Source organism: Odocoileus virginianus, chromosome 32, assembly GCF_023699985.2.
Source record: "Odocoileus virginianus isolate 20LAN1187 ecotype Illinois chromosome 32, Ovbor_1.2, whole genome shotgun sequence".
Taxonomy (NCBI): domain Eukaryota; kingdom Metazoa; phylum Chordata; class Mammalia; order Artiodactyla; family Cervidae; genus Odocoileus; species Odocoileus virginianus.
Genome location: NC_069705.1, coordinates 39,595,280 through 39,610,120, shown reverse-complemented (window position 1 = coordinate 39,610,120; position 14,841 = coordinate 39,595,280). Strand labels below are relative to the sequence as shown.

Genomic DNA, 14,841 nt, shown 5'->3' with positions numbered 1-14,841 from the left:
TATGGAATTACAAAAAACTCAAATAGCCAAAGCCATCTTGAGAAAGAAGAATGGAATTGGAGGAATCAACTAGAGGAATTAATCAATCAATATACTACAAAGCAATAGTCATCAAGACAGTATGGTACTGGCACAAAGACAGAAACATAGATCAATGGAACAAAACAGAAAGCCCAGAGATAAATCCACATACCTATGGACACCTTATGTTTGACAAAGGAGGCAAGAATATACAATGGAGAAAAGACAATCTCTTTGACAAGTGGTGCTGGGAAAACTGGTCAACCACTTGTAAAAGAATAAGACTAGAACACTTTCTAACACCATACACAAAAATAAACTCAAAATGGATTAAAGATCTAAATGTAAGACCAGAAACTATAAAACTCCTAGAGGAAAACATAGGCAAAACACTCTCTGACATAAATTATAGCAGGATTCTCTATGACCCACCTCCCAGAGTAATGGAAATATAAGCAAAAATAAACAAATGGGACCTAATTAAACTTAAAAGCATTTGCACAATGAAGAAAACTATAAGCAAGATGAAAAGACAGCCTTCAGAATGGGAGAAAATAATATCAAATGAAGCAACTGACAAAGAATTAATCTCAAAAATATACAAGCAACTCCTGCAGCTCAATTCCAGAAAAATAAGTGACCCAGTAAAAAAAAAAAAAAATGAGCCAAAGGGCTAAACAGACATTTCTCCAAAGAAGACATACAGATGGCTAATAAACACATGGAAAGATGCTCAACATCACTCATTATCAGAGAAATGCAAATCAAAACCACAATGATGTACCAATTCAAGCTGGTCAGAATGGCTGCTATTAAAAAGTCTACAAACAATAAGTGCTGGAGAGGGTGTGGAGAAAAAAGAACCCTCCTACACTGTGGGTGGGAATGCAAACTAGTACAGCCACTATGGAGAACAGTGTGAAAATTCCTTAAAAAACTGGAAATAGAACTGCCCTTTGACTCAGCAATCCCACTGCTGGGCATACACACTGAGGAAATCAGAATTGATGTGTACCCCAATGTTCATTGCAGCACTGTTTATGATAGCCAGGACAGGGAAGAAACCTAGAAGTCCACTGGCAGATGAACGGATAAGAAAGTGGTGGTACATATACACAATGGAATATTACTCAGCAATTAAAAAGAATGCACTTGAATCAGTTCTAATGAGGTGGATGAAACTGGAGTCTATTATATAGAGCAAATTAAGTCAGAAAGAAAAACACCAATACAGTATATTAATGCAGACATATGGAATTTAGAAAGATGATAACGATGACCCTATATGCAAGACTGCAAAAGAGACACAGATATAAAGAACAGACTGTTGGACTCTGTGGGAGAAGGTGAGGGTGGGATGATTTGAGAGAATAGCATTGAATCATGTATATTATCATAGGTGAAATAGATCACCAGTCCATGTTTGATGCATGAGGCAGGGTGCTCAGGGCTGGTGCACGGGGATGGCCCTGAGGGATGGGATAGGGAGGGAGGTGGGAGGGAAGGTCAGGATGGGGACACATATACACCCATGGCTGATTCATGTGAATGTATGGCAAAATTCACCACAATATTGTAAAGTAATTAGCCTCCAATTAAAATTAAAATAAATAAATAAAAATAAGGAGAAAATTTTGAAATCTGCCTAAGAGGAAAGATATCCTGTTTATGTCAAGTCATTTCATGACTCACAGATGGTTCTAGGGTTTTTCACAATCAAATTCAGTGTAACAGCTTTTATATCATTTAGATCAAGCATTCAGGAATTTAAAGTTAAGAAGTAATATTTAACTCTATATAGTTCACTTGTAAGTGACTACTGATTTTTATGAAGAATGTTGTTGTTGAGTCACTGAGTCGTGTCCAACTCTTTGCAGCCCCATGGACTGTAGCCTGCCAGCTCCTCTGTCCATGGAATTTCCCAGGCATAAATATTGAAATTTCCTCCTCTAGGGGATCTTACCAACCCAGGGACTGAACCTGAGTCGCCTACATTGGCAGGCAGATAGATTGTTTAACACTGAGCCATCTGCGGAGCACTTTATGAAGAATACAGACTCAAATTCTTTTATTCAAACATGCCCTGTTTATGCCTCAATAGATGGCTACTGCTGCTGCTAAGTCACTTCAGTCGTGTCTGACTCTGTGTGACCCCATAGCCGGGAGCCCACCAGGCTCCCCCGCTTCTGGGATTCCCCAGGCAAGCACACTGGAGTGGGTTGCCATTTCCTTCTCCCATGCATGAAAGTGAAGTCGCTCAGTCATGTCCAACTCTGGGCGACCCCATGAACCACAGCCTACCAGGCTCCTCTGTTCATCGGATTTTCCAGGCAAGAGTACTGCAGTGGGGTGCCGCTGCCTTTTCCACACAATTATCTAATTAATCATTTTTCTTAATTATGGACACTTAAATTTTTAAATGAATTATTTAAATGAGTTACCTCTGCAACATTTACATTATCTAAACTCCTTCTCCTGTTCCACATACATGATTAGGATATTTATTTTGGATGGTTTGAAAGTGGGAATAGTTTGTTCTATGTGAGTTTAACTCACTCCCAAGATGTTGATGTGACCAAATGTCAAGAAAGTCTGGTGAATTTCAGGGAGGATGGAGGCCATCAGAGAGAAACAGACTGTCTTGGGGATTTTTTTTTTTCCTTTTTAATAATTGTTTAATTTTGGCCGCTGCAGGGTCTTCGTTGCTGTGGGAGGTTTCTCTCTGGCTGCACAGAGCGGGGCTACTCTCTAACTGTGGTGCACAGGCTTCTCACTGTGGTGGCGTCTCTCATTACTCAGCAGGGGCTCTAGAGCGCAGGCTCAGTAGCTGTGGCTCACGGGCCTAGGAGCTCTGAGGCAGGTGGGATCTTCCGAGATCAGGGGTCAAACCCATGACTCTTTCATTGGCAGGTGGATTCTTTACCACTGAGCCACCAGGGAAGTCTGAACGGAGGTTTGTTTTTTATTAACATTGTAGAGAGATTTCAAAAGGATGAAAGAGGAGAGGTGGTGGGAGGAGAAAGGGGACTTTAAGGGCCATGACCACAGAATGCATGTTCTCAACGTGTTCTTCAGTTAAAGAACGACTTAGTTTTAACTGAAATGTCCTCTTGCTTTATATACTGTACTGTGGTTTTGACACACCCTTTTGACACACGGAGGATTTGCTTTCAAAAATTACTTTTAATTGGTTTACTTGTTAATTTAAAATTAGCATCATTTAGGACTATTCTTTTCCCATTAAGAGTGGAATATATTTCTTCAAACATTTTCTTTCCCCCGAGACATGTTTTGGCAGATGGAACATTAGCAAATGTGGTGCAAACAGAAGTTTGAAAAGCCTCCATGTCTTGCTTTCAAGACATAGGAAAATTTCATCATCACTAGTTTCCTAAGGGAACAGAACCTGATGCAGAGAGACCCCCACCTTTAATTATCCAGCTGAGGCTCCCACACCTGCATGAGACCTTCCTAGGCCACCTACCCCAAGCAACCAGACCCAGCAACTCAGAAAGTCATGAGCACATAAGTCATTGTTTTTAGCAACTAAGTTTTGGGGGCCTGCTTGTTATGCAGCCAAAGCTAGCTGATGTACTTAATTTCTTTTTATCTTTACTACAGATGACTTAACACACATCTTCAAAGGAATACCAAAGTGAGCATGCAAACCAATGAAAAGTTTGGCCATGTGCTTACATTTTGTCCTTTGACTCAGAAACTTAAATCTAATCGTGGATAATAAGAGAGGTACTCACCATGGAATATTACTCAGCCATTAAAAAGAATTCATTTGAATCAGTCCTAATGAAGTGGATGAAACTGGAGCCCATTATACAGAGTGAAGTAAGCCAGAAAGATAAAGACCATTACAGTATACTAACACATATATATGGAATTTAGAAAGATGGTAACGATAACCCTATATGCAAAACAGAAAAAGAGACTCAGATGTATAGAACAGACTTGTGGACTCTGGGAGAAGGCGAGGGTGGGATGTTTCAAGAGAACAGCATTGAAACATGTATATTATCTAGGGTGAAACAGATCACCAGCCCAGGTTGGGTGCATGAGACAAGTGCTCAGGACTGGTGCACTGGGAAGACCCAGAGGGATCGGGTGGAGAGGGAGGTGGGAGGGGGGACCAGGATGGGGAATACATGTAAATCCATGGCTAATTCATTTCAATGTATGACAAAAACTACTGTAATGATGTAAAGTAATTAGCCTCCAACTAATAAAAATAAATGGAAAAAAAAATTAGATGAAGACTAAAAGACTGAAAAAAAAAAAAAATAAGAGAGGTACTACTATCTTCACTACAAGAATAGGAGACATGCTTCTATTCTCAAATCACTGAAACCCAATAAAATGAGTACCTGATGGTCTTCCCCGGGTCCGCCTCTACCACCCAGGTGCAGTGGAGGTTGTTGTCGTAGGGAGCAGGGTATCCTGGAGACAGGATGCGTCCTGAAGTGGCAGCGTGGATCCGCCCACCACATTCCGCTGCAAGGGATTCAAAAAATGGGCACGTTTACTCCAGGCCTTACAGGCTTCACTTTAACCACCTTGAAAAGCCCAAACCATCACACTCATGTTCCATACACAGGAAAACAATCCCAGCATCTGGCTGTCCCTGTCACTGCTTTTCTAAATTTACTTGTTCCCCAGCATTATCTTGATGAAAAACCAGTATCCTCTGCAAAGTCAAGAGAGTGAAACAGTGAAATGCCATGTTATAAATCTAGTGATATTTCTGTGTACAGAAGAAGTATCTAATAAGAATTCAGTATATAGAAGAAGCAATAATACCTCTCTATATAATTCTATATATGCTTCTATATATGCTAATACTACTTCTTCTATATACAGTATCTAATAATACTCCTTCTGTACACAGAAGTATTACTTCTTCTACATTCTCAGTAAAATAGTACTAGGGGATCTGTTTTTCCTGCCTACATGCACACACGCACACACACACACACTCTCAATATTGTTGCTGTTTAGTCACTCAGGCTCAGTTGTGTCCCACTTTTTGTGACCCATGGACTGTAGCCCACCAGGTTCCTCTGTCCATGGGATTCTCCAGGCAAGAATACTGGAGTGGATTGCCATTTCCTTTTCCAGGGCATCTTCCCGAGCCAGGGACTGAACCTGGGTCTCCGACATGGGCAGGGAGATGGATTCTTTGTCACTGAGCCACCAGGAAAGCCTCTCGCAAATGTCAGGATTAAACCCACACTGCAGAAAGAGCAATAGAAGTCTTCCCCTTCTGGGAGAATCAAGTCGGAGCGCCCAGGGCTTCCTGCTCCCAGCGCGCATGTGCAGACGACTCACCTACACAGGAAGGCAATGGCCGGTCCCACACTCTCCGGTCCCCGCTCAGGCAGGTCAGGGTACCCCCGCCGTGCATGGCGTAGCCTGGGTTACAGCTGTACAGGACGACCGTGTCGGTGAAGTGGCCTTCGTCCCGGATCCTGTAGCCGTAGTGAGGCGTCCCTGGGTCCTCACACTTCACCAGGTCAAAACCTGTGAGTGAGGAGGGGAGGGGTGAGTAGACGGAAGTCACTGTGGCATCCGTGCCGGCGTTCACACACTGAGGAGGCAGAATGGGTTGTGAGATGTCCCTCGAAGTGTAGAAAGGAAAAGAAGACTGAATTTAAAAACACATGTGGGTGTTGATTGGGTTTATCCATTAGCCACTGGTTTGTTTCTTGGAGTTTGACCACTTTATTTGTTCCTGTCTATTGATATACTTATGACTGAAGCCCAGTAGGACAGTACGGTCCTCCCACCCCATCTCCTCCACCTGCCTTTTGTCTGTAGAAAAATTCTAGTCAAATAATAAGCTTAATCAGAGAAGTGAGAAAATACAGATCCAAAGAAAGCACTCAAACAGAACAAAATAATAATAGATTAGTCATGAAACAAGGTCAAGGACGTTCAGTTTCTCCTCAAGGGCTGCAGACAATTTTCTGAGCTATATCCTGAGAGTTGTCTTGTAGATACTGAAACCCCCACCAGCTGGAAGAAGTTAACTACACGATGCCCAGACTGTCACCATGTCATATGTGCCACAATTCCTAGAACTGGTCTCAAAGAAATGTTAACAAATCGACCCTGGAACTGAAGACTAACTGTGCTTAAAGCAGTCAGGAAGACAGTGATCAGACCACTGATGACCAGTTTCAAGATGACCATCAGAGCTGACTGTGCTCTTTGTGCGGGTAGCCCCCTCCCTCCATCTGCAAAAGCTCTTGCCTGCTGAGTATCGTGTGTGTGTGTGTGTGTGTGTGTGTGTGTGTGTGTGGTCGGCGGCATGGAATCAGCCTTTGGACATAAGCCCACCTTCTATCCTGGTTGCCACTCTCTGAAATGACTTTCCTTTTCACCAGTGTTGCCTCTTGAGTATTAGCTTTCAAGCAGCAAGCAGCTAGACTACACTTTCATTAACACAAGGAGAATCTTTATTTCAAAGAGCTCCAGGCTGTCATCATCTGACTCACACATCCAGTCAGCTTCTAGATTCTCCAGTGACGTCTTGTAAGCTTTTCCTGTCTCCATACCTCCTCTTTGTCACACCTGGGGCCTTCCAAGAGGGCCACCCTCACTTACTGTCTGTGCTCACTCCAGCCTCTGCCTCCAGGCCCACTTCCTCTAAAACGCCCAGATCTCAAGCTTCTTGGGAATTGCCATGCCCTTCCTGCTCACAGAGCTGGGTTCTGTGTCCCACCTGGGGCCAGGGTGAGGTTCCTGAGCTGCTCCGTGTGTAGCACAAACTCCAGGATGAATCATCATAATGATTTCATCAAACTAACCTCTGAGACTTGAAGAAAGGGATGACAGAAATGAAGATTTAGCCTCTGTGGTACCAAGAGCTGTATATTGCTTTCATGTGGAGCAATAATTTAAGGCCATCTCTGAAGAGAGTTCTACACTAACAAATCGCTCCTCCCATATCACGATGCAGATTTTGACCATTTAAAAAGTAGAGCTGGAAACCCGAAGGAATACATGGGTTGTTTTCATCTATTTCCACCTAAATTTTGCTTCTTCCTTTTCATGAAAATAAATAAAATTAAAAAATGAATGTGTGAGTTTTGCTAAGTCTTTCTGTCAAATTTGCATTCTGAATGCTTTCCATGGAGGAATTATACATCTTTAAATTCACATGATCATTTACCCTTAGAATCTCTACATAATCCAGATGGAGTTCTGCAGGTGTATACATGGGAGGGAAACCAGTACACATTTGATAATTTACATGCAGTGGCCAAAAAAGTTTCCTGAAATACTTTTTTTTCTATAAAATGTCAGTCTTTAATTATCGTGCCTTTACGAAAACTGTTTATCTATTTAAGAAATGCAAATAGCTATAATTCAAGATGCCCAGAAAGACAGTGCATAACAGTGTATCTATTTCAGCACAAAGCAAAAGGATGTTTTAAGTTGCCACAAAGGGGATCAGAATTAGGAAGAAGGGTCCCAGGCACATAGGGTTTCAGAGCTCATGCAGACACCTGACAACTCCAGTCAGATGCACAGTCCCAAAGCCTCCAGGAAAGGAAGATGCTAAGCTGCTGAACTCACTTAGATAGAACTGCCATCCTTACTCCTGCCATGCAAAAGGCCCTGCAGATTATTTAGCCATAGTGTCTCTTGTGCAGAAGGGCAAAAGAAGCAACTTCTCTATTGTTACTGTTTCGCTTGGTCTGGGGCTTGGATGAAAGTGTCAGGGTGGTGCTTTCACCACTGCCCCGGTAACCGGAACAAGAAACTACCACTGGCTGGGGCACAGTGGCCAGCTGAGAGTGACAGCTGGAGTAGGGCTCAACAGGTAATGGTAATCACCGATGTTTCAAACTGTCTCAGTGCCTGGAAGTCAAATTAGGTATCTGAGTATCAATGACAGTGGAACATAAAACTCGAAACAAGCAGCAGACAAAATCTAGGTCTCAAGATGAGAAACAGAAAGAGTCAAACACATGTCCCTTTTGTTTGTACCCCTGTGACAGGAACCTGGAGAAGTAAATCTGACATGAGAGGAGTCAGTCTCAAGTACCAATAGACCCGAAGTTCTCTCCAAAGCAGAGTGAGATCCATGCAGGACAGTGGCCCCAGGGGACAGTAACCACCTGCTGTCCTGCTGAAATCCACACCCCCTATAACCCAAGCTTCTGATTCTTCCAGGAACACCAGAAAGCTGGAGTTTTTAGCTTCATAAAATGCTTGCTGAATAAATACATATTTCAAAAATGGAGATACTTAAATTCTAAGATTAGATTATGAAAACTAGATGTAAACAGTTTTAAGAGAAACCAATAATTTCTCAGTTTCTGGAGAAGGCTGAGACTCAATTCTGAAAAGTTGTCAATATTCCATCTAATTTTTTAAGACTAAACTTTGTGACGCAAAGACCTTCTCAGGATGATTAAGGGCTGGATAGAGAAATGGCCCGGCTTGTCCGAGACCTTTTATTCTGACAGTGAGTTATTTCCTGGTTATACAGAAGACTTTTGTTATGAAAGATTGTCCTCACTGGAGATTAATGCCTATAAAAGATAAAGTAATGACATTGATTTTCCTGGTGACTTATGTGCTGTCTCATTAGCTTATAGCTATCAACTCTACAGACAAGAGACTCATGCTTAAAGGTTATCCAGACTTTCCCTCTAAGTTCAGAGAGCATGGCTTTTAAAATCTTCCATCAAATACGCTATCAAAGTTCTAAAATCACAGAACTTGTTTATATTAAAATTAGCTTGAAGAAACATTTCCTCTGCTCCAAAAACTTGCATTATGAAACTTTTTAAAGGAAGTAAGAATCATTGAAAAATAATAAACAACGATGCACCAATACAAATGTCTACTAAAGTTTATCTGTGTTGAATTATTAGAAAAAAAATGACTGTTTTATTGTTTTTTTCTATCACTCAGTCTAGAAAGATTTTGTCTTTTTCTAAACCACATATTGTCACACAGATGAGTTAAGTCATGCTGTTTTTGAAAGGGCACTTATTCTTTCCATTGCCAGATATCTTGTTTTACTTATGCTCCTTCTGTTATTATTATTTTTTAAAAGATCAGTTAAATCATTGATGGCATCATGAAATACATTATTTTGCTGAAAGTCCTACATTTGACACTTAAATGTCTAAAACTTCTAGACCTACCTAAGGTCATTACATTAAATATATTCTTCTTGTCAGAAACTTGAAAAGTATTTGTTTTTTATTTTTATTATGTTGATATTCTCAAATTCAGTTTTTAAAGTCAGTGAAAAGAGCTTTGTCTGTGCAAAGCTTCTTACAGGATTTAATAATTCATGCACAGTTACAGGCAGAATCATAGACATTTATCCCCAGAGGAATCAACATCTGGAAAGGACTAGAGAAAGATCTCCAGAAACCCCAGATTTTTATTTCTTGTTGCTTGTGCCATGAACCAGCTTGGCTCTTGGACTCTGAGTCCATCCATATGCAATAGATACTCTGCCTCTCTCCAAAAGCAGAATGAGATCATTTCAGTTGAGCCCTGTTTGCTATTTGATTAGGGCATAATATTAGCATTGTCTCTTAAAAATTTCAGTACTGCTTATAGACACTGGTGAACTAAATTGAAGTGATACATAGTAACAGAGTTCTTGAATGACAATATGAAATTCTGGGATGTTCATACTGTGTTCATTTCAGGAAAAATATTTTTTCTGTGGTTCATTAAAATATCTCAAAAATATTCTCTTATATTTAATTTAGACCTACAGAGGTAGTCCTCCAAATAAGAGGTTTTTCCATTTAAATTAGAATCTAAAAGACTTTAGAATGACTACTCTTAAGGCTACTATAGAGTAACGACTTTAAAAATATAGAGAATATATCCTTTTCTATCTTGAAGCCACTAACGACATAAATCAGCGTGCAAACACTGATTTTCTGTATTTTCTTTGTGCCACAGAACCTTCAAAAAGATTAAAGTTATCTGTCAAAACATTACCTATTAAGAGTTGCAGTTGCTGCTTGGATCTATTTAGCAATTCCATATCTTTTTGTTTTCCAGTGATTTCTTCTTAGTCACATAAATAGCACAGATGCTTTAAACAAAATGTTTTAGTTAAAACAAGCTCCAAACATCAGGGTAATGAAAATTATTACTTCGTCTTTTGTAGCTATTACCCAATTTTAATGTTTTTAAGGATTAAATCCTATATCTCTTCAAACTCTAACAAAATATTACTGTTACAAAAGACTTCCACTTAACTCTCAAGTATTTTGACTAGCTCTTATCTTCCAAACCAACCACTTATGTTTGAAAAGAAGCTGGTGTAGACTTGATCCATTTCATACAACCAGGAGGAACAGTGAGGGTTATGGTCGGCTTGTGAGTTCCTCATCCTGCTTCACAGGGACTCTACAGAAACTACCTTCATTCTCTGGTGAGCTTTGAGTACAAGACTGATGAAGAATCTTTATCATGTATGCACCTCTGATACCTTTTCCTATGAACCACTGATAAAGCCTCACAATGTTTATAGAAACCTATTATCGCTTTACTTTACCTAATAAGACATTTCAATTTGCACAATGTAATCTTTGCAAAAAAAAAAAAATTAAAAGTAATCTAAGAAATGTTGCGATATGCAAAACCAACAGCTTACTTCATTCAGTATAAGGAGAACTACACCTAACACTAAAAATTCTTTTTTATTAACTTCATTTATTTGCAGTCATCTACAGAGAAATGTGTTTGGAGGGAGAGCACTTCTGAAACTCACTTTTGTGGTTCACTTGAAAGTAAAATTCACTAACTGTGAGTGTCATGAAATATTTGATTAACTTATGTTTTTAAACATAAATCTCATTATTCAAGAAAGAAATTCTGGATGAAGTGTGTGTGTGTGTTTATTTTTTAAACTGTTATCTATTAAATTATATATCTACACTATTTGTTCAGCTATGCTGTTATTGGTTTCAAATTGATTTTTTGGTCAGCTATGTTGTTTGAATTTAATCCATTTCTTTTCTCCAACATGCTAAATTTTATTATCATTGTTATTATTTTGTGATTATGTGAGCAGCCCCGGTGGAAAGACACTGAATTTTCCCAGAATAGCAATAATCATCAGGATTGTGATAATGTTTAAATGGAGCTCAGAAGCTCTGAGCTTCAGAGGGGAAAAAAAAAAAAAAAACCTGAAGAAGTCCAGAATGAGAATCAGATAACCAAAGCGATTAACTATTTTTATGGAACCATATTGGTTTTTATCAAACATATTGCTTAGTTATCATAATGGAATGTATAATCACAGGTAAGAATTCCAGAAGTCCATCTTGAAATGTGTAATTCTGAATATATTATATAATTCCAGATTACACTCTGGCTTTGAGTAGAGCTACCCAGATGTTCCAATTGTTAATACATGTTCTGAGAAATCTTCCTGAAAGAAATCATACTATTCTTAATATTATATTGAATCATACTATTCATTTCACTCTGAATCAATCTTTAAACATATCCAAAGTGTGAATCTTCTTCTAACACACTGCAGTAAGAATTTATCATCACTGTGTCATCTAAATTTCCAAACATATTTAGTATCACTTCTAGGGCAGGGACTTTGAGAAGCACAGAATGAAATAGGGACCTATCTTTTATAGCCTGGTTAATTAAACAGACCAGAAAATAGCATTTTCAAGATAATATGATAAATGCTACAGTAGAGGAGGAGAGATCCTGTTGAGGATGAGAGAAGCACAAAAGGAAGCAGGAAGTTTGGGAGAAGACCTGAGTTAGTCCAAAAGGATAGTTGGCATCAGGGGTGATAAAACCAGAGGGAGAAGTGTCAGGTCAAGTCTTTCACAGGTGTGTGGGCATCCGTAAGAATGTGGTCTCTCCCTGGAGTGCAAAGCCATTTCTGGGAGTATGGATATTTGCTGAAACTTCATTTTAAGTGTGTGGAGGTGGAGTGGGAGGAGGGCTGCAGAGAAGATGGAGCAGATACGGACAAGACTGCAGCCCAGGGAGCTGAGACTGAGTCAGTGTGTGATAGAGTCCGGGAGAAACCAGGGCAGCTGAAAGGCAGTGATGCAAACATATTTGCATTTCAGAGAGATAATCAGAAGCCCTCTGGATGATGGACTGGAGTGGGAAAAAAGGCAGGAAAATGGAACAGATGCTTATTTAGTGTTGAAAGGTAGGTGGTAGCTGGGGATATGTGGTAGTAGACAAGGTGAGATTATGTGTGCATACAAAGCTTATCAGGCAGAGGGAGCTTAAGTGATGAGTGAGGCCGCAGATAGATGGCCTGTGATGAGCAGAGAAGACAGGAAAGGGAATAGAGCTGGTACGAGAGGCGTAGGGCTCATGTGTCAGGCAGAGAGGAAGCACCAACATCATCAACTCATAACATGGTGTCATCTCATTGCAGATCCAGTGAATGTATCCAGGAAAACAAGGCAATCCTTCACCAACAGCTTCTTCTAGGAAATGGTTAAAAGCAAACAAGTGCTCGGGCCTGGCGCACTGGGAAGACCCAGAGGGATCGGGTGGAGAGGGAGGTGGGAGGGGGGACCGGGATGGGGAATACATGTAAATCCATGGCTAATTCATTTCAATGTATGACAAAAACCACTACAATGATGTAAAGTAATTAGCCTCCAACTAATAAAAATAAATGGAAAAAAAAAAAAAAAACAAACAGCATTTTGGGACAAGAACCAGAAACCCCTTAGAGCAGGGGTCCCCAACCTCCTGGCTGAGGACCGTATTACCTGCCAGATCAGAGGCGGCCTTTGATTATAAATAAAGTGCACAGTAAACGCAATGTGCTTGAACCATCCCGAAACCATCCCCCCACCTCCAGTCCATGGAAAAACTGTCTTCCATGAAATAGGCTCCAGGTGCCAAAAAGAGTGGGGACTTTAGAGAACTTTAGAGAAAGGCTGCTGCCTTAGAGAGCTTACTCTCTAACAAAGAAATCAGAAATAATAACAAATAACAGCACATTGTGACAAGTTCCCAAGCAGCAGAAACATAAAATATGAGCCAACATGGACACAAGCATAACAAATGCATGGTTCTGTTCTCTGTTGTTTTCACCCTGTATTTTCCATTAGTTTCTCTACTTTTTCTTAGTTATTTCTGTCTTATTGTAGTCACTTCCTTTTCTGTTGGAGCTTAACAGTAGGACATGCACAAAACATTTAATAGGAACATCTATAATGTTTTATAAGGGTGGCTCATTTCAACAAGCAGAAAGAGCCGTGACTTATTTGATAGATATTAATATTTGTCCGACATAACTACTCTATATGTTCAGATGATCCATGTCTTTCATACATTTTAGTTTTTTTTCCCCCAAACTTTAAATTTTTCATTTTGTATTGCAGTATAGCTGATTAACAATGTTCTGGTGATTTCAGGTGAACAGCAAAGGGACTCAGTCATACATATACATGTATCCATTCTCCCCTAAACTCTCCTATCCAGGCTGGCATATAATACTGAGCAGAGTTCCATGTGTTATACAATAGGTCCTTGTTGGTTATGCATTTTAAATATAGCAGTGTGTACATGTCATCCCAAAGTCCCTAACTATCCTTACCCCCTTGCAACCATAAATTCATTCTCTAAGTCTGTGAGTCTCTTTCTGTTTTGTAAGTTCATTTGTATCATCTCTTTTTAGATTCCACATATAAGGGATATCATATGATATTTTTCCTTCTCTGACTTATTTCACTCAGTATGACACTCTCTAGGTCCATTTATGTGCTGTAATTGGCATTATTTCTTTTCAATGACTGAGTAATATTCCATAAAGTATATATAATACAACTTTAGTTTTAAGCAAAAATATTGACATAAATACCACTACTCTGACTGTAAATGTAAGCTATTAATATTCTCTTAAAATGTACTTTTAATCACAATTTCTTCCTGATGATGAAAGTAGTAAATTATAAACAGAAGCTTAGTCTAGTAACACTACTTTTTTATGGATAAGATATATTGGAAACTATAATTTCCCAGTATAATTTTAACCCACTATATTAATGGGCATAAAGTGAAAAAAATGAGGTAATTTAACTATTCGAGAACATAAACCTGGAACATCTTGTCTTCTGACCTACACCACTAATTCATGAATGAAATCACTTAGTTGACATGCATTTATAAAGTACCTACTGTGTGTCAGATATTCTGTTAGGTGATGAAGATAAAAAGCTAATTAACCTCAGTCCTGCCCCACCAGGAGCTCACAATCTGTACAGGAAGAAAAACAACACTTAATACTGTCCGTCTTTAAGGCACATCAGGTCACTAATTTCACACACTCACTAAGCACTTACTGTGTGCCCTGCAGGTCTATGTGCAGGCAGAGCCTGACCCTGGGTGCTCAGAGTTCCATCAGTAGCATTACTATCACATCAACAAGTGCTGAAGGAGAAGAGAACAGACAGATGTGGAGATTTCAGCTGCAGATGGAATTGCTCATGGAGCTGGAGTCTGCTCTGTCCTTCCCGAGGTTTCTGTGAAGCAGGACATCAGTACAGGGCAGCCCATTCACAGGCAGCCACCCACAGGACATATGGCTGCTTCTAAATGAGCCACCTGTACTTTCCAAGGGACGCCGGCCGACAGCAAACAGCACATCACACGCCATGGAGGAGGCTTCTTCCAGTATTACCAACGAAACAAACAGGCATGCATACACACATCTGTTTACACAAAGGGACACCCAGAAGCACGATGAGGTCATTCTGGCCAACTGTACAACACATTTAATTACAAAGAGTGCAATTTGATTATTGTCAGAACACATTA

General features: G+C 39.9%; 1 protein-coding gene across 1 annotated transcript in view; it reads right to left on the bottom strand.

Annotated features, from left to right (window-relative positions):
* The window catches only part of CSMD1 (CUB and Sushi multiple domains 1), a 1,985,846-nt gene that overhangs the window by 291,652 nt on the left and 1,679,353 nt on the right, over nt 1-14,841 (bottom strand). The window contains exons 24-25 of the mRNA XM_070460176.1: nt 5,359-5,550; nt 4,398-4,524 (exon numbers count right to left, since the gene is read on the bottom strand). Of these exons, the coding sequence (XP_070316277.1) occupies nt 4,398-4,524; nt 5,359-5,550 (319 nt within the window). The remainder of the gene's footprint in view (nt 1-4,397; nt 4,525-5,358; nt 5,551-14,841) is intronic.